Source organism: Hemibagrus wyckioides, linkage group LG18, assembly GCF_019097595.1.
Source record: "Hemibagrus wyckioides isolate EC202008001 linkage group LG18, SWU_Hwy_1.0, whole genome shotgun sequence".
Taxonomy (NCBI): domain Eukaryota; kingdom Metazoa; phylum Chordata; class Actinopteri; order Siluriformes; family Bagridae; genus Hemibagrus; species Hemibagrus wyckioides.
The window spans coordinates 13,220,851-13,244,442 of NC_080727.1; the positions used below are offsets into that span (position 1 = coordinate 13,220,851).

General features: G+C 41.0%; 1 protein-coding gene across 1 annotated transcript in view; it reads left to right on the forward strand.

Annotated features, from left to right (window-relative positions):
• rictorb (RPTOR independent companion of MTOR, complex 2b) overlaps positions 1 to 23,592 on the forward strand; it is a 30,078-nt gene that overhangs the window by 788 nt on the left and 5,698 nt on the right. The window contains exons 3-31 of the mRNA XM_058415981.1: positions 4,524 to 4,621; positions 6,097 to 6,161; positions 6,506 to 6,637; positions 9,934 to 9,997; positions 10,658 to 10,784; positions 10,893 to 11,062; positions 12,093 to 12,160; positions 12,247 to 12,314; positions 12,455 to 12,537; positions 13,125 to 13,212; positions 13,339 to 13,429; positions 13,927 to 13,993; positions 14,131 to 14,211; positions 14,302 to 14,402; positions 15,329 to 15,494; positions 15,780 to 15,881; positions 15,964 to 16,010; positions 17,239 to 17,374; positions 17,488 to 17,687; positions 17,954 to 18,080; positions 18,706 to 18,870; positions 19,201 to 19,277; positions 19,462 to 19,540; positions 20,713 to 20,822; positions 20,906 to 20,993; positions 21,077 to 21,169; positions 21,248 to 21,354; positions 21,463 to 21,704; positions 21,885 to 22,917. Coding sequence (XP_058271964.1) covers positions 4,524 to 4,621; positions 6,097 to 6,161; positions 6,506 to 6,637; positions 9,934 to 9,997; positions 10,658 to 10,784; positions 10,893 to 11,062; positions 12,093 to 12,160; positions 12,247 to 12,314; positions 12,455 to 12,537; positions 13,125 to 13,212; positions 13,339 to 13,429; positions 13,927 to 13,993; positions 14,131 to 14,211; positions 14,302 to 14,402; positions 15,329 to 15,494; positions 15,780 to 15,881; positions 15,964 to 16,010; positions 17,239 to 17,374; positions 17,488 to 17,687; positions 17,954 to 18,080; positions 18,706 to 18,870; positions 19,201 to 19,277; positions 19,462 to 19,540; positions 20,713 to 20,822; positions 20,906 to 20,993; positions 21,077 to 21,169; positions 21,248 to 21,354; positions 21,463 to 21,704; positions 21,885 to 22,917 — 4,075 coding nt within the window. The remainder of the gene's footprint in view (positions 1 to 4,523; positions 4,622 to 6,096; positions 6,162 to 6,505; positions 6,638 to 9,933; positions 9,998 to 10,657; positions 10,785 to 10,892; positions 11,063 to 12,092; positions 12,161 to 12,246; positions 12,315 to 12,454; positions 12,538 to 13,124; positions 13,213 to 13,338; positions 13,430 to 13,926; positions 13,994 to 14,130; positions 14,212 to 14,301; positions 14,403 to 15,328; positions 15,495 to 15,779; positions 15,882 to 15,963; positions 16,011 to 17,238; positions 17,375 to 17,487; positions 17,688 to 17,953; positions 18,081 to 18,705; positions 18,871 to 19,200; positions 19,278 to 19,461; positions 19,541 to 20,712; positions 20,823 to 20,905; positions 20,994 to 21,076; positions 21,170 to 21,247; positions 21,355 to 21,462; positions 21,705 to 21,884; positions 22,918 to 23,592) is intronic.

Sequence of the window (23,592 nt, forward strand, 5' to 3'; positions counted from 1 at the left end):
TACACACCGACTGTCCTTACAACGATCGAAAGCTGGGTTTCAGAGCTCTTGGTTCAGGTCCGTTACCTGTATAGACACCACTATGTTCGTGTATCTATACAAAAAAGTGTTTTGGTAATATTTTATAATTCTTCACTTCAGGTGGGAGATGTAGCCTCACACCTCTGGGGTCAGGGGGTTGTTTTTCCATCTCCGCCCAGTGTGTGTGAAGTTTGCATGATCTCCCCATGCTTTGGGGGTTTCCTCTGGGTACTGCAGTATCCTCCCTCAGCCCAAATGCTTTAAAATCTAAATTTTCTGTAGCGGGTGTGTGTAATTGTGCTTTGAAATGGGTTAGCCCTTTGTCCAGGGTGTCCCCTGCCTTCTGCTTCGAGTCCCCTGGGATGGACTCGAGGTTCCTTGTGACCCTGTGTAGAATAAGAGACTGAGAAAAATGATGGATAGGTGGAATTCCTTACTTCTTTTAACACAATTAACTTTTTTCTTTGATATACTCTACTAGTGTTCATCCAGTTAAATGCTCCGATGCTACGATCACACATACAGTGAGGTACAGCATTCATTTTCAGTAAGGGTTGGCGACATGGGCAACTGATGCGGGTGTGTCCAGCGGTGTTGATTCACTTTATGTGAACATGGAGTGACTTGGTGCAAACAGGACAGCTTAACACAACTACAGGGACCGGTGATTTGCAGAGGTAACTTTACTGTATGCATAGAATATAGATAAAACACATGTATGTCCCGCCCCCAGACCTGTGTCTTGCTCTACAGTGGCAGCTTGTTAACACTAAACCCAGTTCACTGGTGTGTTTTTGGCTGTATCTCCTCCCATACACTATAACCCCTTAACAGCCACATGGTGTAGGATCGGTGTTTATTCAGTGTGATGGGTATGTACAGCGTTGTATCGTGTGTGTTTGATAATGTTGTTTATAATGAAGTTAGAAACCCTCTCGGAGCAGCAGTAGAGGCAGCACCGTCATGTGTTTACGGCAGTAGTAGCTTCCTCACAGCCGGAGGGGCAAGATTTATGGTGAGTGAAGAGAGAGAGGATGTGAAATTTGGAGGAGAAGCAGTCAGACACAAAAGGAATGAGAAGTGCAGTAGGAAGGAAGTTGATCAGGTAGAGAAAACAGTTGGAAATGCATATTAATCAAACAGCAAATACTGGGCTCAAAGATCCACAAGGCAGTGCAACTACATTATATTGCTAAAAGTTTCAGGCGTCTGCCTTTACATGTACATGAATGTAATATGGAGTTGGTCCGCCCTTTGCAGCTATAACAGCTTCAACTCTTCTGGGAAGGCTTTCCACAAGGTTTAGGTGTGTGTTTATGGGAATTTTTGACCATTCCTCTAGAAGCACATTTGTGAGGTCAGGCACTGATGTTGGACGAGAAGGTCTGGCTCACAGTCTCCACTCTAATTCATCCCAAAGATCCATGTCTTTATGGACCTTGCTTTGTGCACTGGTGTACAGTCATGTTGGAACAGGAAGGGGTCATCCCCAAACTGTTCCCACAAAGTTGGGAGCATGAACCTATCCAAAATGTCTTGGTACGCTGAAGCATTAAGAGTTCCTTTCACTGGAACTAAGGGGCTGAGCTCAACCCCTGAATTCAATGATTTAGAGGGGTGTCCCAAAACTTTTGGCAATATAGTGTATATGATCCAGGTTAATCTTGGGTTGATGGTGATGTTAATATGAGTGTTGAAGCTTTGCAATCATCTGTTTGAGCAGAGAATGCAGAAGAGGGACAAAGCACCGCCAAGTCAATCTCTTTAGCTAGAAGTGATGCAAGGGCTAAATTCTTCTGCATCGCCACAACTACAAGTAGCATTGTGAAGTAGGTATACCAATAACACAATGATAGAAGCAGACTCTACATAATAAATCTTGGGCACATGTTAATCACAAAGATTTAATGTGTCAGTCAAGGTGGATTTTGTTTTTTTTGCGCTGATGTAATGTACATATAATGAAAGTTCTAGAAGAGTGTTCCTGTATTGTATTTGTACAAACACCAGATTTCACTTTCTGTTTCCATCTGTCACCTGCTACAGCACTGCGCTTTGTGAGTAAGAAGTACTTTCTTTGAGCATGTGTTCTATCGCGTTGCATTCTGCTCAAGTGACGCTGTAACTCTGGGTGGTTTGCAAAGACGACGACACTTCTTACATATTAATATTTGCATATTATTATGCTCAGACACTGATCAGGCATAACATTATGACCACCTACCTAATATTGTGTTGGTCCTCCTTTTGCTGCTAAAACAGCCCTGACCCGTCATGCACTGTGTAATCTGACCCCTTTCTATCAGAACCAGCATTAACTTCTTCAGCAATTTGAGCAACAGTAGCTCGTCTGTTGGATCGGATCACACGGGTCAGCCTTCGCTCCCCACGTGCATCAGTGAGGCTTGGCCACCCATGACCCTGTCGCCGCTTCACCACTGTACCTTCCTTGGACCACTTTTGATAGATACTGACCACTGCAGACCGGGAACACCCTACAAGAGCTGCAGTTTTGGAGATGCTCTGATCCAGTCGTCTAGCCATCACAATTTGGACCTTTGGAACTCGCTCAAATCCTTACTGCTGTCCATTTTTCCTGCTTCTAACACAGCAGTGTTGACAGTAGAGTTGCTGTAAGTCACAGGTTTATTTTAATGCGTTATCGTGTCTGTATTTTCAGCTCACCCGCAGGTTTTGACCTGGCGGACACTTTACATAAACAGACATGTAGTCGTTGATACTGTGATGCTTTCTGTAAGGAGACATTTGTTTAACTTGTTATGAAGTGTGTCAGTAAGAGTGTATCAGTATGTTGCAGAAATGAACACGAAATCAAGCAAGCTTAGTGATGTTTGGAGAAGTTCGCAGTGGTTCAGAATGCCCCAGGTGTGTATTTCTCACACATCAGGCTGGGCTAATAGTACTTTTCATACATCAGGCACAGATCTGGCATCTTAACAGAAAGCCTTGTTGATACCTCCATTGATTTTTGACTGAGTCTGTGCTGTTTGCTGGTGGGCATGTGTACTGAATGAGTGTGTGGGGAAAACTGTTTCAGATGACTGAATTGTGAGCAACACTTCTGTGAGCAGCATTTCTGTAGCAGGTTCAGATGGGAGTAGTTTTGCTGTAGAGGTGGGTCATGTAATTATTACCAAGCGATCTCTGGCCGTTCAGTACGTTTTTACAGACTGCTCATGCATGTGTCTGGAAATATTCCTCTGGATTTGATCTCATCTGAAGTGTTGTAAAGATTTCATTATATATATCCTGTGCGGAAAAGGATCGTTAGACCTTTTCTCCAAAAAGCGTTCTTTTTTTTCTTTGGAATGAAAAACAAGCTTTAAAAATGCAGAACAAACATAGGCCATATGTAAAAGGAGTCCAGGAAGCGGCTTAGCATAGGTGCGTCTTTTATATGCAGATTATGGGACCTGCATGACCACGCCCTCCTACAAACAGCGTTTAGAATCATGGACAAAACTTTCAGCTCGTATTAAAGTGAAATGTGTGTAATGCATGTGGGATATATACATGTGGGTACCTCATCAAATGTCAGCACACTCGTGTGATTTTATAGTGAGATTGCGTATGGTCATAATAGCAGCATCTCAGTCAGCTCTATAGTTCAGTAGTCAGATCAGGCACTGATCAGGGAGTCGGCCATTTTAAGGGCTGTTACAATCACAGAATCCTAACAGTGCACTAAAACATTCACTCCCTAAAAATCCCACAATGCATTACAAAGAAAAAGCCCCGGGGAGGCTTGATGGTCACCATGTTCTCTTTAATAGAAATGATGTATATATACATGTACATATTTTCTGAAGCTTGAAAAGATGAGGTGGACGAACTTCCAATACAAATGTAAGTAGTGTATATTGTTGTTGCAGCTCTCAAGTGATCGAGAACATTGGAGCTTTTTAACTTTATTTCATCGATATTCTTAAAATTTTCGATTTTTAAAATGTATTTTAAACATAATAAATAATAATGTAGATATCGGTCTTGCCTGTTTTTGAGAAATGTCAGTGGTGATGTTTAACAGCGTGAGGACGTGGTCATGTCACTGGAAATTGAGTGAGCCAGTATCCTAAGTCGGTGCCTGAAACTGTGTAGACAGTATACTGATTTATGAGCTAGGGAGAGATGCAGCGAATGACTACAGACTTCCTCCTTAATGAACCTGTCCAGATAGCATGTTAAAAGCACAGTGGTGTTTTGATGAGAATCCCAGAGTTTAATAAGCAAAATAATCTGAGTGTGAGGAAAAGGTGTAGGGGCAAAAGCCGTCTTTCCTGCTTTCTCCCATCTCCGAAGTCGCTGGAAGGAAACGGCTGTTTGTATTTGAAACACGTTCCTCTTTGAGTGCCTGATTCTGTAGCTGCATTTCTGTTTCATCTTTCATCCTTCAGCACGTGACCCTGAAATCAAGCTCTGTGCACGTGTCACGCTGTTCAGGATAACAGTAACCCTGCCATTCTGATCTCTTCTCCTTTCAGACCCCAAAGACAACCTGCGAGAGATTCTCCAAAATGTGGCCAAGCAGCAGGGTGTCTCCAACATGCGCAAACTGGGTCACCTCAACAACTTCATTAAGGTTTGTCTCCAGGCGATTAGACTGAAGCTGACGTTCATTTACTCAGTGATTTTGTAGGGTTGTTTTTTTTTTTTGTTTTTTTTTTACTTTGGGGGCATGTAAGCTGCATGTCATATCACATGCGTCAGTATTACTGCACATGATGTCGGAGTGCATAAAATGTGTGGTGTGTGTTTTTGCTGAAATACTATATGGAGTACAAAGAAATGACCAAATCTGCAGAATAAATTAAGTGACGTAATCATCCATGAACGCGATACCAGTAAGTCAGTTTAGGGATACCTGTAACTTACCACCATATGTGTTTCATATCATTCGGTGTATTAGTTTTGTGGCCATATGACGATACAAATCATTGACTCCTACTGAGGTGCATGGAGGCTGGGTGGCTAGCTTGTTTGGCCCATACCTCCAGTGTTGGGGCTTTGAGTCCCACCTCTACCATGTGTGAGGGGTTTGCGTGTTCTCCCCATGCCTCAGGGGTTTCCTCCAGGTTCTCCAGATTCTTCCCTCAGTCCAAAGACGTTATATGTTATGTTATAGTCTGATTGGCATCTCTAAATTGTTCATAGTGAGTGAATGTGAGTGTGTGCCCTGTGATAGACTGGCCATATATTATGCTACAGGTCTCCTGGGATAGACTCCAGGTTCCCTGCAACCCAGTAAGATAAGCGGTGTAGAGGATGGATGGATGAATTCCTACTTGATGTGTTCTAATAAATAAGATTTTTTCCCAGAATTAAAATAAATCACTAGTGCATGATTTATAAATGAACATTTTAACACAAAATTAGGATTTGTATTTGGCTTGTCCTTTTTTTTTTAAAATTCGTTATTCTGCTTATAAGATTTTTGCTCATATTGGCCAGATTTATACTTATTATTGCCTTGTTCACACTGTAGTTTTTTAGTAACAAACGAACAAATCTTAGACAGAAATACATTTTAATCAAGCAACAAATGCTGCTCTCAGAGTTCCACATTGCAATGCGCCTGTATGATGCAGAGGCCCAGCTAGTCGACGCGCACCGAGATGAGCTTGATGTGCTTTATGGTTGAATTAAGAACACTTGATTAAGTTTTTGTAGTTAACGTGGTGTTTCAACACCATTTCCCTTGAATTAGCACTCGTACTTTCACCAAAACTCTTATGTGCAGATCTGCTAGTACACAGCAGAATTGCTTGGGAAGCAGTTAAAGTCATTAGCTTTAACGTCTAGCCATTTTGCTAATCACTTCTTGAAACTCTCTTCATTCCCTGGGTGCAATGTAATATATTGTTGCATTAATCCAGACTTGTGTTGCTGTTTTTAATAACCCCAGTGTTGTCCTGGTTTATAATATGTGTAGATGGTTTACTCTGTGGACTGTCCCATTGATTTATAAATGTTGCCATCTGTTTAGTAAGAATGCTAATTAGAGTTCATGTGTGCTGTGTATATAGTGTATAATCTTGAATTTCATTTCTCACTTAGCTCCTTTGCAACGTCGGCCATTCAGAAGACAAGTTTGGCTTTACTTATGATGAGATCATCATCTGGTGCGTCTTATGTCTTTTTTGAGATATGTGTATGTGTGTGTATATATATATATATGTATGTGTATGTATGTATGTATGTGTGTATATATATATGTATGTATGTGTGTATATATATATATATATATATATATATATATATATATATATAAATAAAAAAAAATGCAGAACTGTATGTGTGTGTGTATATATATATGTATATATATATGTGTGTATATATATATATATATATATATATATATATATATATATATATATATATATATATAAATTAAAAAAAAATGCAGAACTAACACACAGCTGGCGAGATGACTAACACAGCTGGATCTCTTGTCTCTGTTTGCCAGCCTCCGATTGGCGCTGCTTAATGAAGCGAAGGAAGTGCGAGCTGCAGGTCTGCGAGCTCTCCGCTACCTAATCAGAGACAGCACCATCCTCCAGAAGGTCCTCCACTTCCGGGTGGATTACCTGATTTCCAGGTGTGTCTGTCATTCTTACACGTTACCCTTCATCAATCTTTCAATAAGATGGTGTTACAGCCAGATTTAAGTGCAGCCTAACACTGCAATCAATAAAATAGAAAACTAAATCAGAAGCAGGCAAACTGAAGTCAGTCTGAATAAAATTTACACTGAGGAATAATCACCATTTAATCATTTATCCTTCAGCTCTGTTGAAGTCTGTAAAAGACATTGATTAACTTTCTGTGACAGCAGCCTTAATATTATAATAGGGTTCTGTTAATGCATGATTGTTTCCATAGTAACAGCTTGTTCATTATGTTGTATGCTATACATAAACCGAAGACTTTCCCATGACGTGTTTAAGATGTTTGTTTTGAGTAAGCACTTTGTAACAGTCCATACAATTTCTGCTACCTTAAAGAGTGAAAACAGAGAGGGAAAGACTGTGTACTGCTATAGCATAAGTAAGACCAGGAACTAACTTCATGGATGTTCCGCAACACAATTGTACCTAAATGTCTGTTTCTTAAGAAGGACATTATTTAAGACTTGAGCATTACAGCAATGTTTGCAGTAAATACATTTGACCAGATTAGATGTAGGCATCTAGTCAACAATCTTCAAGTTCAGCTATAAAGGGCGAGTAAAGCAGTTAAGTGGCACTTGGAACAAATTTGTTCAGATTGATTCAAACCTTACCATGTAAATGCATCCACGGAACAGGGGGTTAGTTATGAGAGGGTCAAAGAGAGACCTTCTCAGATAAAGGTAGGAGATTGAGCAGGAGAGCTCATGATTTACTGATATGGAAGAAATTGGTGGCTTATGCAAAACACACACAGCAACCAAAACAACAACCTTACATGTCCTACCTAGCTCATCAGTCAGCTTACTAACTACCCTAGCTTGGTCTCTAGGGTCTATTTATCATCAGTAATGCAGATGAAATAAAGACTAGTGTAAGGCTAGTGATGCTTTTGAAGCAGAAAATCACAATTTGAGCTGTTGCAGCTTGACTGCATGTGGCACTGTGGGACATCACATCACATACTGGTAAATGTCCCAAAAAACACATGCTGTTACTTTTAGTTACATTGGAATATTGGTCTTCGTGGTTAGAAGTTTTGGCTCACAGCTCCGGGGCTGGTGGTTCAATTCTCATCCCTACCTGTGTGAGGAATAGGCATGTTTTCTCCATGCTTCCAGATACTTTGGTTTCCTCCCCCTAGTCTATAGACATGTGTTGTAGGCTGATTGGTATCTCTAAATTGAGAGTGTGTATAAGATTGTGCCCTGCCAGGTCCCACCGACTCAACAGCTGAAAAGTGGTACAGAAAAAGGATCGGGAAATGGATTAGTTCACTTACAATTTTCATTATGTCCCAAATCTGATGTCGCTCAGTTTTCTGACAAGCCTGCCCTTTAGCGTATTTAAAGCAGCTCAGAGAACAAATATAATACTGGCTGTCTCTTTTTGGAGGCTGAGTAAAAAAAAAGTGTGAAAACATAGTCTTGTGTAAGATATGCCCTATAAACCATATCAAATAGAAGTTGATGGTTAGCAAAATGTTTAATAATCGTAATCTCATAATCTCCATTGAGTAAAGAGTAGGAATTTCTTTCAGGCATGTTGAGGGGAATAGGACTTCTCCCTTTGCAGCTTACCCATTCCTAAGAGTCGATCAGCTCCAGTTAAATTTTAGATTGTTGTGGGTGTGGGTGTGGGTGTGGGTGGGTGTGTGTGTGTGTGTGTGGATGAGGGAAGTGGAAGTCAGCTGTAGTTAGGATCACTGTGAAGGTTGTGATGTTCTGCAGTGCAGCGACGCAGCAGGAACACAGTGTTCTCTTGGTCCCTTTGTGTGCATCTCACCCCGCAGTGGCAACTCATCTCTGAACGCGATGTTCCCGTCACAGACACGCCTCACACATCTCAAATAAAAAGCCACTTTTGGGTCAGCTTCTCAGCCTTAACACAAGCCTGGGGTTAAATCCTTCAGAAATTTCCGTGCACATTTTATTCCCTCTAGCCATTGCTGTGACTTCTACACCAGTTTACAGGTTTCTTTTATGCACAGCTAATGTGGTTTCCTACAAAGAAGGGCCCTAAAGCAATGGATACATGAAGTAATCAAATGTCTTGATGATGATGATGATGATGATGATGATGATGATGATAATAATTCCCACTGGTTAAAAAATTGGCGTAAGGAGAATTTGGAATAAGGAATTTCCCATGTTCTACAAAAAGCAAGATGACAACTTTAATTCTTAGAGATGTTAAATAACATGTTATACACTTTTTATTATTATTATTATTATTATTATTATTATTATTATTATTATTATTATTATTATTATTAACTTCAAGAGAGAGGAAAGTCGAGAGACTATTCAGGGAACAGGTATTTATAACTACTACAGTTTACAGTAAATCAGGAACTAACTTATTTCCCAGATGCTCCACAACATTATATATAATTACAACAAATTGATCAAGTATAATTTGTCCTTATTTGATAAATATATATTGGTAATTTACAGTGGTATTAGTGGCACACTTCTAGTACACTAAAATGTAACGGCACATCCCTAGCCGTTTTAACATGCAGTAATGTTATGAGCGCCTCAGAAATACAATGTTCTTGACATTATTTAAGATTTTCTGTAACAGCGCTACACATCAGGATCATATAAACAATAATAAGGTAACATCTGTTTATGCGTCACATAAGACCCATGTGAGTTCTGGGTGATTCTCAGAGGGAAAGCTCTCCACTCCGTGCCTCACAATCCACTGGTGCTCTGTAGGCTGTGGTTATCAACATCCATCTTCTAGTGATGGGAATTTGGCAGCAAATAAGATTTTTAACAGGTCTCTCTTTTGGAGATCAGTAGGAATATGGCTAAAGATCAATCACTTGTGATACACTTTGTCTCATTTACACAACAAATATGAAGGAGTGGTGCCTGTCTCTTAAAGACCTCTAAAATAACACACTGTTCTCTCCTCTGTGTGTGTGTCTCTTTCTCTGTGTCTGTGTGTGCCTCTCTGACTTTGTCTCTTTCTCTCTCCCTGTCTGTGTGCATCTCTCTCTCTCTCTCTCTCTCTCTCTCTGTGTCTGTGTCTGTCTGTCTGTCTCTCTCTCTTTCTCTCCTTCTCTTTCTCTCTCTGTGTCTCTGTCTCTCTCTCTCTCTGTCTCTCTCTCTTTCTCTCTCTGTGTCTGTGTCTCTCGCTCTCTCTCTGTCTGTGTCTGTGTGGGTCTCTCTCTCTCTCTGTCTCTCTGTTTGTCTCTCTGTCTCTGTGTGTGTAGGTGCATTGACATTCAGCAGAGTAATGAGGTGGAGCGAACTCAGGCACTTCGTTTGGTGAGGAAGGTGAGCAGTAAACTCTAGTCTCTCTGGGCACTATTAAGCAGCATCAGGAGTAAAGAGTCTTGTTTACGTTGTTTGATTTGAGTATTCTGTGTGTTTGCTTTGCTCTGCTGCAGTGCTCAGCACTCAGACACAAACAGCTTGATCAACACTGAAAACTATTCATTTCAGTTTCCTTTATATAGCACTTTGAACAATGGACAGCTTTACAGAAATCTGGATATAAATGTTACTTTTGAAATGTAGAAATTTATCCCATTTATGTGAAATTACACACATACTCAGTTCTCACATTTTGGCTCACAGTAAATTTATTTTCACTTCAATTTTGGAAGTTTGCTCTCTCCCAAATTCTTCTCTCTGTTTCTCTCTCTCTCTCTCTCTCTCTCTCTCTCTCTCTTTCTCTTTCTTACCGTTTCTTCTTTTCTCTCTCTCTCTCACTCTCACCTTCTTTCACCCTCTCTTCTAATCTTTCTTTTGTTTATTTGCCTCTCTTGCTCTTGTTCTCGCTCTCTCGTTCTTTTTCTTGCACTCTCTTTCCCTTTCACTGACTTGTCTCTTTTGTGCACTCATCTCATTCTCTTACTTAATTCAGTATAACAGCTTAAGAGCCGAGTGAGGTGTAACAAACTTGCCCTCACTTCCTCTTCCTCACTGTTCCAGATGATCACTGTGAATGCTCAGCTCTTCCCAAGCTCCATCACCAACTCCCTCGTCGCCGTGGGCAACGATGGCATCCAGGAGCGAGACCGCATGGTGCGCGCCTGCATCGCCATCATATGTGAACTCGGTGAGTTAAACAGTATGCGCTGTGCGTGTCTCTTGTTGTTTTTTTATTTTTTATTTTTCTCCCCTTCCCTTGCTTTTTTCTAAGCAGTGTGACATGTCGTTTGTACAGCACTGAAGAACCCAGAGATTGTGGCTCGGCGTGGTGGACTTAAAACCATCCTGAAGAACGTGATCGACTGCCAGCTCAGCCGCATCAACGAGGCTCTGATGACCACCATCCTGCACCTACTCAATCACCCTCATACACGGCAGTACGTGCGCTCAGACGTAGAGCTGGAGGTAAACGCAATTTTGGACCACAGAATAAACAGTCCTATAGATTTTGGGAGATACCAGCATTAACATGTGTTACTATAAGTAACTAAGTCAACATCATGTTCCACTTACCCCAAAAGGAGTCGATTGCAAAGGCATCTATAGTGATCAGGCTGAACATGGAAAAAAAAAATTAGCCTGGAGATCAAAAACAATTTATATGTGTGCAAGAAATCTAAGAAATGGTGTTCCTGTGGCACAGTTTCATTAAAGCCGGATTCATTGCTGAACATTTGTGCCTCTCAGAGGTGTGAGACATTGGAAAGCTAGAAGCCAGGCCTGTGGTCTGTTCTTTCTTGTCACTGACACTTGAATGAGAAAAATAGCAATTATCTAACATAACCGCTGCATTCTCGGCTCATGAGATTGTTCTGAGATTTATTTGTTTGGCAGCAAGCTAAGGTGCATCAGAGAAATACATTTTGTTGCCCTGCTCTGAAATCAGACAGCAGTTAGTTACGATTCTGCGCGAGGAAACGTATTAGGAAACACAACACTTTATTTTTGTCACTCTGAATGCTGCACACACCAAGCCTTTTGACAGATATTTACATCATCTGACTTGATGGCTATCGCAGTAATAAAAATAAACCTGATGCGTTCCTTTCAAAATCACATCAAGATCAACGTGACCAAGTGCACCAGGTCCAGAGATCAAGCGCCAGTGGAGAATAACATTAAGGGAGGCATTGTTAGAATCGTTAAACATCACTTATCATTCATATTGTTATTGGTCCAGGATATAGCAAGCTGAAAATCTAGTGTGACTGCTGCTCTCACTGGCAACTTAATGAAAGTTTATTATAGCAGATTATTCGATTAAACCGCCCAAAAGCATCCTTTTCCTGCCATGCTGACCAACTTCCTACACTCTACCTCTATCAAGCTAGTTTAGAATGATAATGAGTACAATATCAGTTAATCAGAATTCTTGAGAAAAAGAAAGGCATATATTCAGACCTTTTTTTTTTTCCCCCTTCTTCTTTTCCCTTAGCAAATCCTAGCACCTTATACAGACTTCCACTACAGACACAATCCAGACACAGCAGAGGCACAGCTCAAGTAAGTATGCGATTATGATTACACTATTGATTGCTGAACCTTCATTTTATGAACTGCATGTTGGTTTGACTTTTTCTGCCCACTAGGGAAGACAGAGAGGCTCGTTTTCTGGCTAGTAAGATGTCTATTGTTGCTTCCTTCCGCTCGTGGTCTGGTAAGCTCATAAAGGATTATGATTTCCAACTATGCAAGGCAGTACCACTTTTTAATCATGACACACTTTTACCAAATGTGAACTCCTCTTCCTGACACCTCTCTCTCTCTCTCTCTCTCTCTCTCTCTCTCTGCATCCAGGCATCATTAACCTCTGCAAATCAGGCAGCTCCGGCATCCAGTCCCTCATTGGCCTTCTCTGTATACCGAATATGGAAGTGAGGGTATGCAGTACTCAACAGTATTGAACATCAATAGCAGTGCTACCAACCTTTTTAACACTGAGCATGGTACTATAGGGTGTCGCTCAAAAACAGTCTGCTTTTAATAAGAACAACAGTCACTCGTTATATGGATCTGGAATAACGGACAGTGTTTTTAACTCTCTGATATTAACTGACCCTTTAAAAGCCCTTCCCCTTTCCTAATCTCACGTTACTAATCTCTTGACCGGTGCTCTCCTTTCAACTCAATTTTCCTTCTAGCAAGAGGTGTCGATGTGGAGTCCTAATTTTCTTTCGCAGTACATGGAGAATATCCATCAGTGCTTTGTGCAAATACTTATGCGAGTGTCTTTTGAATTGCAGCCTTTTGTAAGAGATGCGTTTAATCCATTCCGCTTTCAGAATGAAGATAAATAAATGAACACATTTAATTTAATATGGCTCAGAGGCTAAAATGAGTTGAAGTTTGACCCTTGTTCAGTTTTGGTTATCGAGCACAAAGCTGTGAAACAACTCTGCTACTTTCTATTCTGACTGCAATAATATAAACAGTTAATAACTGATTCCTTTAAATTGTCTCTCAACAGAAGGGCCTTCTCGACGTGCTGTATGACATTTTCCGACTCCCCGTCCCAGTAGTTACACAAGACTTCATCGAAGCTCTTCTTAGTGTTGGTGGGTGACATTACAAAGTGGTTTACAAAAATCCATCTATTGCTATTCTGGTAAATTTGTCTGGAGTAGTTAATAGAGTTAATAGATTAGAATAACATTCGCATTCCTCTGTCTCTCCCTCTGTAGATCCCAGTAGATTTCAGGACAGTTGGAGGCTGTCAGATGGCTTTGTGGCCTCAGAAGCCAAAATTATCCTCCCTCATCGGGCCCGGTCGAGGTAAGAACTCTGGAAATAGACACAGGGTGAAAGTAAGAAGTGTTGATCTGATAGTCTTACTTGGACACTGTAGACATGTATCTGCTCTAATCATAAAGACTGTCCTGTGCTCATCCCAGGACAGTTTCTCTTTTGTTCAACACGCTTAGTACTGTTTATCCATTTTTTTTCTAGCTCACCAGCATGTTCTTGGTTAAAAATAATGAAATTATATTTCAGTAAATTGTTCTGTGAAACTCACGAAATGTTTTCAATGTGGAAAAAATAAATGAAATTCTAACACTGTCCAATGGTTCTATAAAAACATGCACATATTTGAAGTAGAATTATTTCTATACATTAATACACATATTAAAACCAAAAATAAAAACCATACGATTTTCAGCAATCAAAAGGCAAAGATCAATTGTAATGTCTATGTTTATTGTGGAATTTAAGTGTTTTTAATGCACAGACACAAAAAAATGCTAATTAAGTAATCTGTTGTGTTTCTACAGGCCTGACCTGATGGACAACTACCTTGCACTTGTACTGTCTGCCTTCATTAATAGTGGGCTTTTAGAGGTATTTTTTCTAAATATTTCAATGAGAAATAGAGGAAGTATTTTTTTTTTTAATATTAAATTATAAGTGCTCTGATAAGATTGTACGACACATAAAGATGCTTATATATGCTCATTTAAAGCCGTCTGTGTCCTCAGGGGTTGGTGGAAGTCGTCACTAGCAGTGACGATAACGTTTCAGTATGCGCTACCATTCTTCTCGGAGAACTCTTGCACATGGTATCTTTCCATTTTCACATTAATTAGCTAATGCTGACTTTCTTCAGCATTTCTTTCTGAGCTGGAGGGTTGTGTTTCTGTTTCCCGCAGGCCAATACCATCCTCCCTCACTCCCACAGCCATCATCTGCACTGCCTGCCCACTCTGATGAACATGGCGGCCTCGTTTGACATCCCTCAGGAGAAGCGGCTGTAAGTTTTCTCATAGTTTTAAGCTGGCCTGCTGTGCATATGGCATATGGAGGCCTGGGACAAACCATTTAGCAAGGACCTTATTGGAAAATAGACAATCATTCATGCATGTATGTAAATGGATATAATACGTGATCAAACAATCCTAACTCATTCTCATTCTAATGCGATCTTTTATAATGTCTTAAGAACTTCGCCATACACCAGCCCTTATTTCCTTTCTTATGAGAAAAAGTCTGTAATTAATCATAGAATTTACTGCGAATGTGGAAGCTCTTACCACGGGGAAAAAAACAAAACACCACAGACCAAACCATTTTGCAAAGTATGGGTAATGTTAACTTATCTGATTGCAAACAATGCAAGACCGACATTTCTTATTGTAGACAACGCTTCCACATACGTTTCATGAATCCCCCCCCAGTTCGCACAAGAAATCTCGCATCAAGACCTCATTTAAAATTTGTTTTTAACAAAGTCACACCAGCTCTATCACTAACACCGGTGAGAATCATCACATTTTACAAACGCTGGTCAAACCCCTCCACTGCAGCAGACAATCTCTATACACATGATACTTCAAATCATACTTGGATAAAATGTCTGCATAGCATTTTGCAGCATTATTGAAGGAGAGACTTCAATCAGCTTGGTTGTTAATGGGCATGGTTTTCAACTAAGGATCCTGAGTTGCTAGTGGTTGTGACAACCTTACAAGGCGTACTGCATTAATGATCAAACATTTAATAGCCAGAAATGAAAATTTGGCTCATGGCTGATCATTGAATGCTGGCATGCACTGTTGTTTTTCTGCCAGTAGCATGGAATGGTGTGGATTGACTAATGTTTTAATGTGTTGCTTGACATGTAAATTTGTGGGGTTTTTTCTTTCTCTCCCTCTCTCCCTCTCTCTCTCTCTCTCTCAGACGTGCGAGTGCTGCAGTGAACTACCTTAAGCGCTTCCACGAGAAAAAGAAGCGAGGTCCCAAACCCAACAGCCTTTACCTGGATCACATCGTCCGCAAGTCAGCTGCAGCCCAGTACTCTCGAGACCAGTATTTGCGGCCACAGAAAGACATCTATGTCATTAAGGTACTAAGAGCAAATTCTCACTCACTTTAATTGTTAAGAAAAGGTGATATTGCCATTTACATTTCTGGCATTTGGCAGACACTCTTATCCAGAGCAGCGTACAATAGTGCTTTGACGTCTCTATCAGTGAATACATTAACACTGGTTCAATAGGTCACAGACTTAGAATACCATCAGCCTAAAAACGTGTTGGTGGGGTATTTGAATACTACATTTCAGACCAGTGTCATTAACATTCAATTAAAAAATTTCAGTGTTAACGTGTCATGTTTGGTTTTGTTTCAGGACACTGAGGAAGCCCTGATGATGAATCTCAGAGACAGTCAAATTCTATATCACAAACAGAACCTAGAATGGAACTGGGTTCTCATCGGTACAATACTGAAGGTCAGTACGAGAGAATAGAGGAGTAAATGACAGGCTTGTAATGAGCAAAAATGGGTGTGTAATTTATTGTGTTGTGTTGCAGTGGCCAAATGTCAATCTGCGGAACAACAAAGATGAACAAATGCACAAGTAAGAACAGGTTTAATCTTCATTCAGTGGATGTACACACCTCTGTTAAAATGGCATGTTTTTTTTCTCACCTTTTATTGTGAAATTGCAAGCTATATATTAAAGTGAAAAACAATTTGAATAGTACAATAAACTAAACTAATACTTAATTTACTAATACTTTAAATTTTATCACAGCATTCAGTCATTTTTTTTAGGTAAAAGTCTCATCTTGACTTAGCAGTATTTTGCTATTCTTTTATCTGATAGCATGTTAACTCTCAGTTTATTTGTGCGTCTCCTGTGCACAGCCCACTTCAGGTCACCCCACAGATTTTTGATTGGATTTAGATTTGGACTCTGATTTGGCCATTCCATGATTATACCTTGATCATGTTTTGATGAAGCCATACCTTTGTTTGATTTTGTGGCTATGCTTCGGGTCATTGTCATGCTGGAAGGTAAAAATTCCTCTTCATCTTAGGTGTTTTAGCAGAAGCCTTAAGGTTTTGTGCTAAAATTGGCTGGTATCTGAAGCTATTCATTATTCCCTCCACCCTGATTAAAGCCCCAGTTCAGCTGATGCTTCAGTGATGTGATTCAGTTGGTTTTATCAGACCATAACACATTATTCCACATGGTTTTGGGATGTATTGGATGTACCTCATGGCAGTCTCCCTTGACCAGTTTTCTTCTGGACTTCTCATCAATTAAAGGGGGGGGGTGTTGTCGTGTAATCTCACCGTTGTCATATTTTTTCCACATGTTGAGTATTGTCTTTACAGTGGTCCATGGTATATTCATCGTCTTTTGTTTTTTTTTTTGTTTGTTTTTTTTTTTTTGTAAGCCTCTTCTAATTGTTATTTTTCAACATTGAGATTCCATACTGCTTTGTAAGCTCTTTGTAGCTTTTCTGGTCAGATGTTACCAAGAAGATATCAGAAAAATCCTATAGGAACAGCTGTACTTTATTCGTGTTTAATCAGTCACTTTAACTGATAGAAGGTACAAACTAATTAGTATTTAACATGAGTTTGAATGTGATTGGTTGATTCTGAACACTACCATATTTCTAATTATGAAATGGTTTGACCCTTATGCAACCAGGTTATTGTACTTTTTTTTTTTTCTTTTTTTTTATCCCCCCCATGCCATTTTTACAGGGATCCACTGTATTTCATGTGACTTCACACTTCATATAATTTATATTTGTACAGTGTATTTAATGGTGATCTGGGGTTGCTTTTAGGTTTGTACGGAGGCTTCTGTTCTTCTACAAACCCAGCAGTAAGCTGTATGCCAGCCTGGAGCTGGACCACAGCAAAGCCAAACAGCTGACCGTCGTTGGCTGCCAGTTCATCGAGTTCCTGCTGGAATCAGATGAGGTGAGTGAGGGGAAGCGCTCGTGCTCTCGGGCCTTGTTTTATACTTTGTTAGTTTGTATGTCTGCATGCATGTTTGTAGCTTCACAATGGTTTGTTTGTACCTCTTGCATCAGGATGGCCAGGTGTACCTGGAGGACCTGGTGAAGGACATCGTGCAGTGGCTGTCCTCATCCTCTGGGCAAAAACCAGACCGTAGCCTACAGAGTAACGGTCTCCTCAACACACTCAGCCAGCATTACTTCCTCTTCCTGGGTACTCTCTCTGCCCACCCAAGCGGCGTCAAGTTGCTTGAGAAATGCAGTGTCTTCCAGTGGTGAGTTGAAATACAGCTGCTGAGGTTTGATGAATGAGTTGGACATTTTTGTTTTGGAATTTTTGAGAATGACCCTGACCAGGAGAGAGCCTAAATAATAACTAGCAATTAGTTGTTTGCATTTTTTTCCATTGTTGTGCTTGTGTGAATGAAAATTTATTTGGAAAAAAAAAGAGGAGCTGCTTAAAGAGCTATCATTAAGTATTATGTGTCATTTGTGTGGCTTTAATTCTGCGCTGATGTCCATCTCTGCCATATCCTTGTAGCCTGCTGAACCTTTGCTCCCTGAAGAATCAGGACCATCTACTGAAACTGACCGTATCCACACTGGACTACAGCCGAGACGGCTTAGCACGAGTCATCCTCTCCAAAATCCTCACTGCTGCAACTGATGTAAGCCCACATACTCATTTTTCTAGCTTTTAATATTTCCATGTCACATTTAGAGGAGTCTCCATAGTGCTCAAACTACATATGTCCCAGTGTTTATCTGCTGATGTTAAAGTTTGGACTGTCTTAGTGGACTATGAAAAGATAGGGCTATAATCAGTGGCAACACTGGATCTAAATTGTGGATTGTTTAGAAATAAAACATTCCAGTGTATAGCAGAATATCCACTGTTCCCACCACTTGCTGTATAGTAAAAAAAAATAATAATAGGCCTAAAATTTGAATAAATTATATAATAAATCAACATGGTTTCCTTGGATCCCTGGATTTAAAGTATAAGGTTGAATATAAATTATTTAAAGGATTTAAAACATTTCTGAAGAACATTAATCCCTCACTTGTGTAATTAATTCCCTCAGATTTTTCCCTCGTTCAGAATTTTTGTTTTTTTTAATTGGAGAAAATTAATTGTTTGATCCAAAGTTAAATGTTGTATAAATACTGATTTCTCGTGCGTGTGTGTGTGTGTGCGCGTGCGTGTGCATGCTTGTGTGCATGCGTGTGTGTGCATGCGTGTGCGTGCTTGCGTGCGTGCGTGCGTTCGTGCGTGTGTGCGCACATCTACAGAATTGCAGGCTGTACGCCACCAAGCACCTGCGTGTGTTACTGCGTGCTAACGTGGAGTTCTTCAGCAACTGGGGCATTGAGCTGCTGGTCACTCAGCTCCATGACCGCAACAAGACCATCTCCATAGAGGCCCTAGACATATTGGACGAGGCCTGTGAGGACAAGGTGAGAGATCAAACATAATAAGGGTATATCTTAAGAAATACAAACCTCTAAAGTTTGCTAAACTAATAAAGTCATGTGATTTACATACAGTAACTCGTGTTGGATTCCTAGAGTGGCATCTTAATTATTCTTGCACATAATAATAATAATTATAAAGTAATTATAATCCAGTTGCTGTGATATAATAGGAATAAACCTCTTGTGCTTGTGTTATAGGACGATATTGTTTCTGCACAAGATGTGATTGTGTTGAAAATGTCTTTGATTTACAGACATGTTGTTGAGAGAAAATGAATCAACAAAATTTTGTTCATTGTTTGTGTTCTGCAGGCGAATCTACATGCACTGATTCAGCTGAAGCCAGCACTGACTCACCTCGGGGACAAGGGTGTGCTCCTGCTTTTGAGGTAAGAGTTCAGACAGGAAGACACGAGACCTCACATCTCTTTCTTGCTGCCAGATCTGATTAAATCTAAGATCATAATGAGCAAAATTTGATCTATATTACACAGTTCTCAGTACCAGCATTACGTTGAATTGAAAAGACAGCGTGGTTTCCATATCAAACTCGATCTGTTCTTATCTCTCCAGGTTCTTGTCCATTCCGAAAGGTTTTTCCTACCTCAACGAGAGAGGCTACGTCAGTAAGCAGCTGGAGAAATGGCAGAAGGTGCTTTATCTCTGCTGTTGGTTATACTGTCGCCTACGCTAATATTTAAGGGACTAAACCGAACAAGCATCTGAATAGTTTAAAAATGACAATACGCTTTCTGTTAACATCTGAACGTTTAGAAAAAAAAATGAAGCCGGGATTAGTAGTTGAAGTGACAAGGGGGCTTTACTGAGAGTTTCTGAAAACGATTTAAGGCTTTAAAATCTCGGCTTGTGTGTAACACTACAGCTGATCATAGTCAGGGGTTGTGGTTTCCTTTATGAATGTGAAGCCCAGTTTACATCAGAAGCATTAGTCTGCGTGCGTTGGAGTGTGAAGCATTTTATTGCTTCCTTGAACTGGTTTAGTAAACTTAACGTGTACATACACTCTCTGTCCACTTTATTAGGAACACCTGGACATTTATGCAATTCCCTGATCAACCAATCGTGTGACACCAGCACAATGCATAAAATCATATCGATATAGGTCAAGAGCTTCAGTTAATGTTCACATCCAATATCACAAGAGGGGGAATGTGGTCTCTGTGACTGTACCCATGGAGGCTGTTGAGGTGAAATGAGTATTTCAGAAACTTCTGATCTCCTGGGAGTATCACACACAGTTGTCTGTAGACTCAGAAAAACAACAGAAATCATTTTTTGTATGGAGGAGAATGATCAGAATGGTTTGAGCTAACAAGAAATCTACAGTCTGTGCCCATGATAGCCTCATCCTTTTGTTCTTGGCTGACAGGAGTGGAACTTGATGTGATCTACCGCTGTGTAACTCTTCCACCTCATGGTTTAATGCTTGGTGCATGGTTTCTTTGCACCGTTCTGTGTCCACTCTAGAGGCTGTTGTGTGTGAAGATCCCAGGAGATCAGCAGTTTCTGAAATATTTAACCCAGCCCATCTGGCACTGATAACCATGCCTCAATCAAAGTCACTGAGATCGCGCTTATTCTTCATTCTGATCTTTGATGTGAACAGGGAGAGAGGCTCTTGACCTTGATTTCTTGCAGTCTGCAATTGAGCTGATTGGTTGATTAGATAACCTGCATGAATATGCGAGTGATTCGTGTATCTGTAAATATTCACATTAAGAAATTGTCCAGTTTTGTCTTGAATGAAGAAACCATATTGTTTGAAGTAGCTTACAGTATACTGTGATTCTTTGTCCTGTTCAGGAATATAACCTCAAGTATGTGGATCTAATAGAGGAGCAGTTAAATGAGGCTCTCACTACATACCGCAAACCAGTAGATGGGGACAACTACGTACGACGGAGCAACCAAAGGTCTGCACTTTTTCCATTTTTCCTTCGCTCAGATTTTCCTCCTCAGTCTTGTTCTAAGAATTGTGGTTTAATTTGGTTTGCAGGTTGCAAAGGCCAAATGTCTATCTTCCTGTGCATTTATATGGTCAGCTTGTGCATGATAAGACAGGCTGCCATCTCCTAGAATCTCAGGTGAGAGTAGTTTTCCTTGGGAATTTTACCAGTTTTCATCAAATTTCCTTTTGTGCAACCTTCATGTTGTCTTTTTCTGACAGAATATCGTACCTGACCTAAGCTACACTGTGCGATCCCCAGTGCTGGACACATGGGAAGGCATCAAACAACTTAAAGCTGCTCTCTGGGCCTTGGTTAGTACAGTTCAGTTATTGCATAGGGTAGTTAAGAAAGTAAAAAGTGTTGGTGCTGATCATTTCCTTTGTGTTCAGGGTAATGTCGGCACGTCCAACTGGGGTCTGAACCTGCTACAAGAAGAGAATGTGATCCCAGACATAGTGGCTCTGGCCCACCACTGTGAGGTTCTCTCCATCCGCGGGTGCGCAACCAGTAAACCACACTGACGCTGTGTGCAGTTACAGAAGTTATTAAAATCCCTTGAGCCCACCTTTGAGTTACGTTACATTTTGTTCCATGTCTCTTTCAGGACATCTCTGTATGTACTGGGTCTAATCTCCAAGACAAAGCAGGGTTGTGAGCTGCTGAAGGTGCAGGGCTGGGATGCAGTTCGACACAGTCGTAGACAGCAGTGGCCTGTGGTGCCTGACGAGGTAGAGCAACAGCCCCCACCTCCACCCACCCTGCTGTCGTCAGTGCCCAGCACACTCAGCCTCAACTCTGAATCCACCAGCTCTAGACACAACAGCGAAAGTGACTCCACCCAACCCAGTAAGTGTTTCTCCAACTGCTTCCTGATTATCTGGTGCAATTTTTTTCTTATCACTGAAAGTTAGGCTAATACTTTTTGTGGCATTTTCTACCTAATCATACTTAATTCACAGAATAGTGCATCCAATAAAATAAATTCTCAATGTAATCACTTGAATGTAAATGGTTTCTCCTTTCCAGGCATGTACATCCTAGATGACGATAAAGATGGCTCTGAGTTGTCTGAGGAGCAACCCCTGTACATCAGGTCCAAGCTGCTAAAGGACCGCAGCCCTTTCACAATCCTAGCATCCAGCCGCTTTGTACGCAACCGTTTCCTCATCTCTCTCTCCGGAAAGAAGCCGCGCAGCACTAGCGACCCTAAAGGTAGCAGCAGCAGCAGTGGCAGCAGTCATAAGCTGATTGGCGAGCCCAAGCTTGGAGGCCTGAGGAGAAATCGCACAGTCACAGAACCCTCTGTGTACTCCCCAGGTCAGGGAGATGTGTTCAGCCCGGTGTTTCCTGACCTGTCCAAGAGCCCGTCAGTCACCCTGGAGACCTCATTCATAGGGAATAAAGTGGATGAGCATCAGGATGACATTGGCGAGGGCGAGTCACGTCTGCCACGTGTTTCAGAACGCAGCATGGCAGGCGGAGACATGCAGCGTGAACAGACCAGTCGCGAGAGGCTGGCAGGTGATGGACCTACCTCTGGAGGCGGGGCTCAGTTCAAGAGCCGAAGCCAAAGCTTCAACACAGACACGACGACCAGCGGAATCAGCTCTATGAGCTCGAGCCCGTCCAGAGAGACGGCGGCGGGCGCCACAGACTCATCCACCATAGACACAGACTGCGTCAGCCTCAGCACGGTCGTCAGCGCGCAGACCATCCGGACCTTACACTCACTTACCCCCCAATCTAACCACCTTCCCCTTTCCAAATCCAACTCAGTGCTGCTAGTTCCACCAGGTTCATCTCACACACTGCCACGAAGGGCGCAATCTCTCAAATCGCCCTCAGTCACCACCATCACCAGCCTGACGGACTGCAGCTTTATGTACACGAGCCCCAGAGACGCACTGGGCTACGCCACGCTCAAGCGGCTTCAGCAGCAGCGCATCCACCCATCCCTCTCCCACAGTGAGGCGCTGGCTTCCCCTGCCAAAGATGTACTCTTCACCGACACCATCACTATGAAAGCTGGCAGTCTGGACTCCAGGCTCACACCGAGAAGGTCTGAACGTCTTTACACACACACACACCACTTTTTCCAGCTGCACTGTTGTGGTGTTTTTGCTCACTTTAACACTTAATCAGTTTGGAAACTGATTTTATGAGTGTAAAAATTTTAAATGGTCAATCAAGCAAAAATATTTACTGACTTTAACCGCACTCAGTTATATTTAACTAGAAAGAACACGCATATAACAATATAACAACCACATATATAATGTTATAGGCTTTTAATGAAAATGAATGAATGAGCTCTCATTATTTAAACATGAATGTTAATGTTTGGCTGTTTATTGAAGCAATTTCTTCTGATATTTCCACTAACTGAACACATTAGGTCCAAGTTGAAATATAGGCCAGTTTTTTGTTTTTTATTTTGTGTTCTAGGGGTTTTGTATATGACCAGTTATGACCACAGGCTAACATCTTCATTCATACAGGCTAAGAACTGTAATATGATGATGTTTGTGTTGATGTTTGGCTGAGGCACAGTCAATAAGAGGCTCCTTAAAAAGGATTTGGTAACCGTTTTCTCTTATTAAAATGTCAGCATTTTCGTAGTGGCAATACAGCACAAAAACTCCAGTAGATTCAGCTGCAGCAGGTTTATATCAGTGAGCTCATTCTAAGCATTGTGTTTGTTTCTGTAATAGTTTACAAAAAGTCCACGGTAATA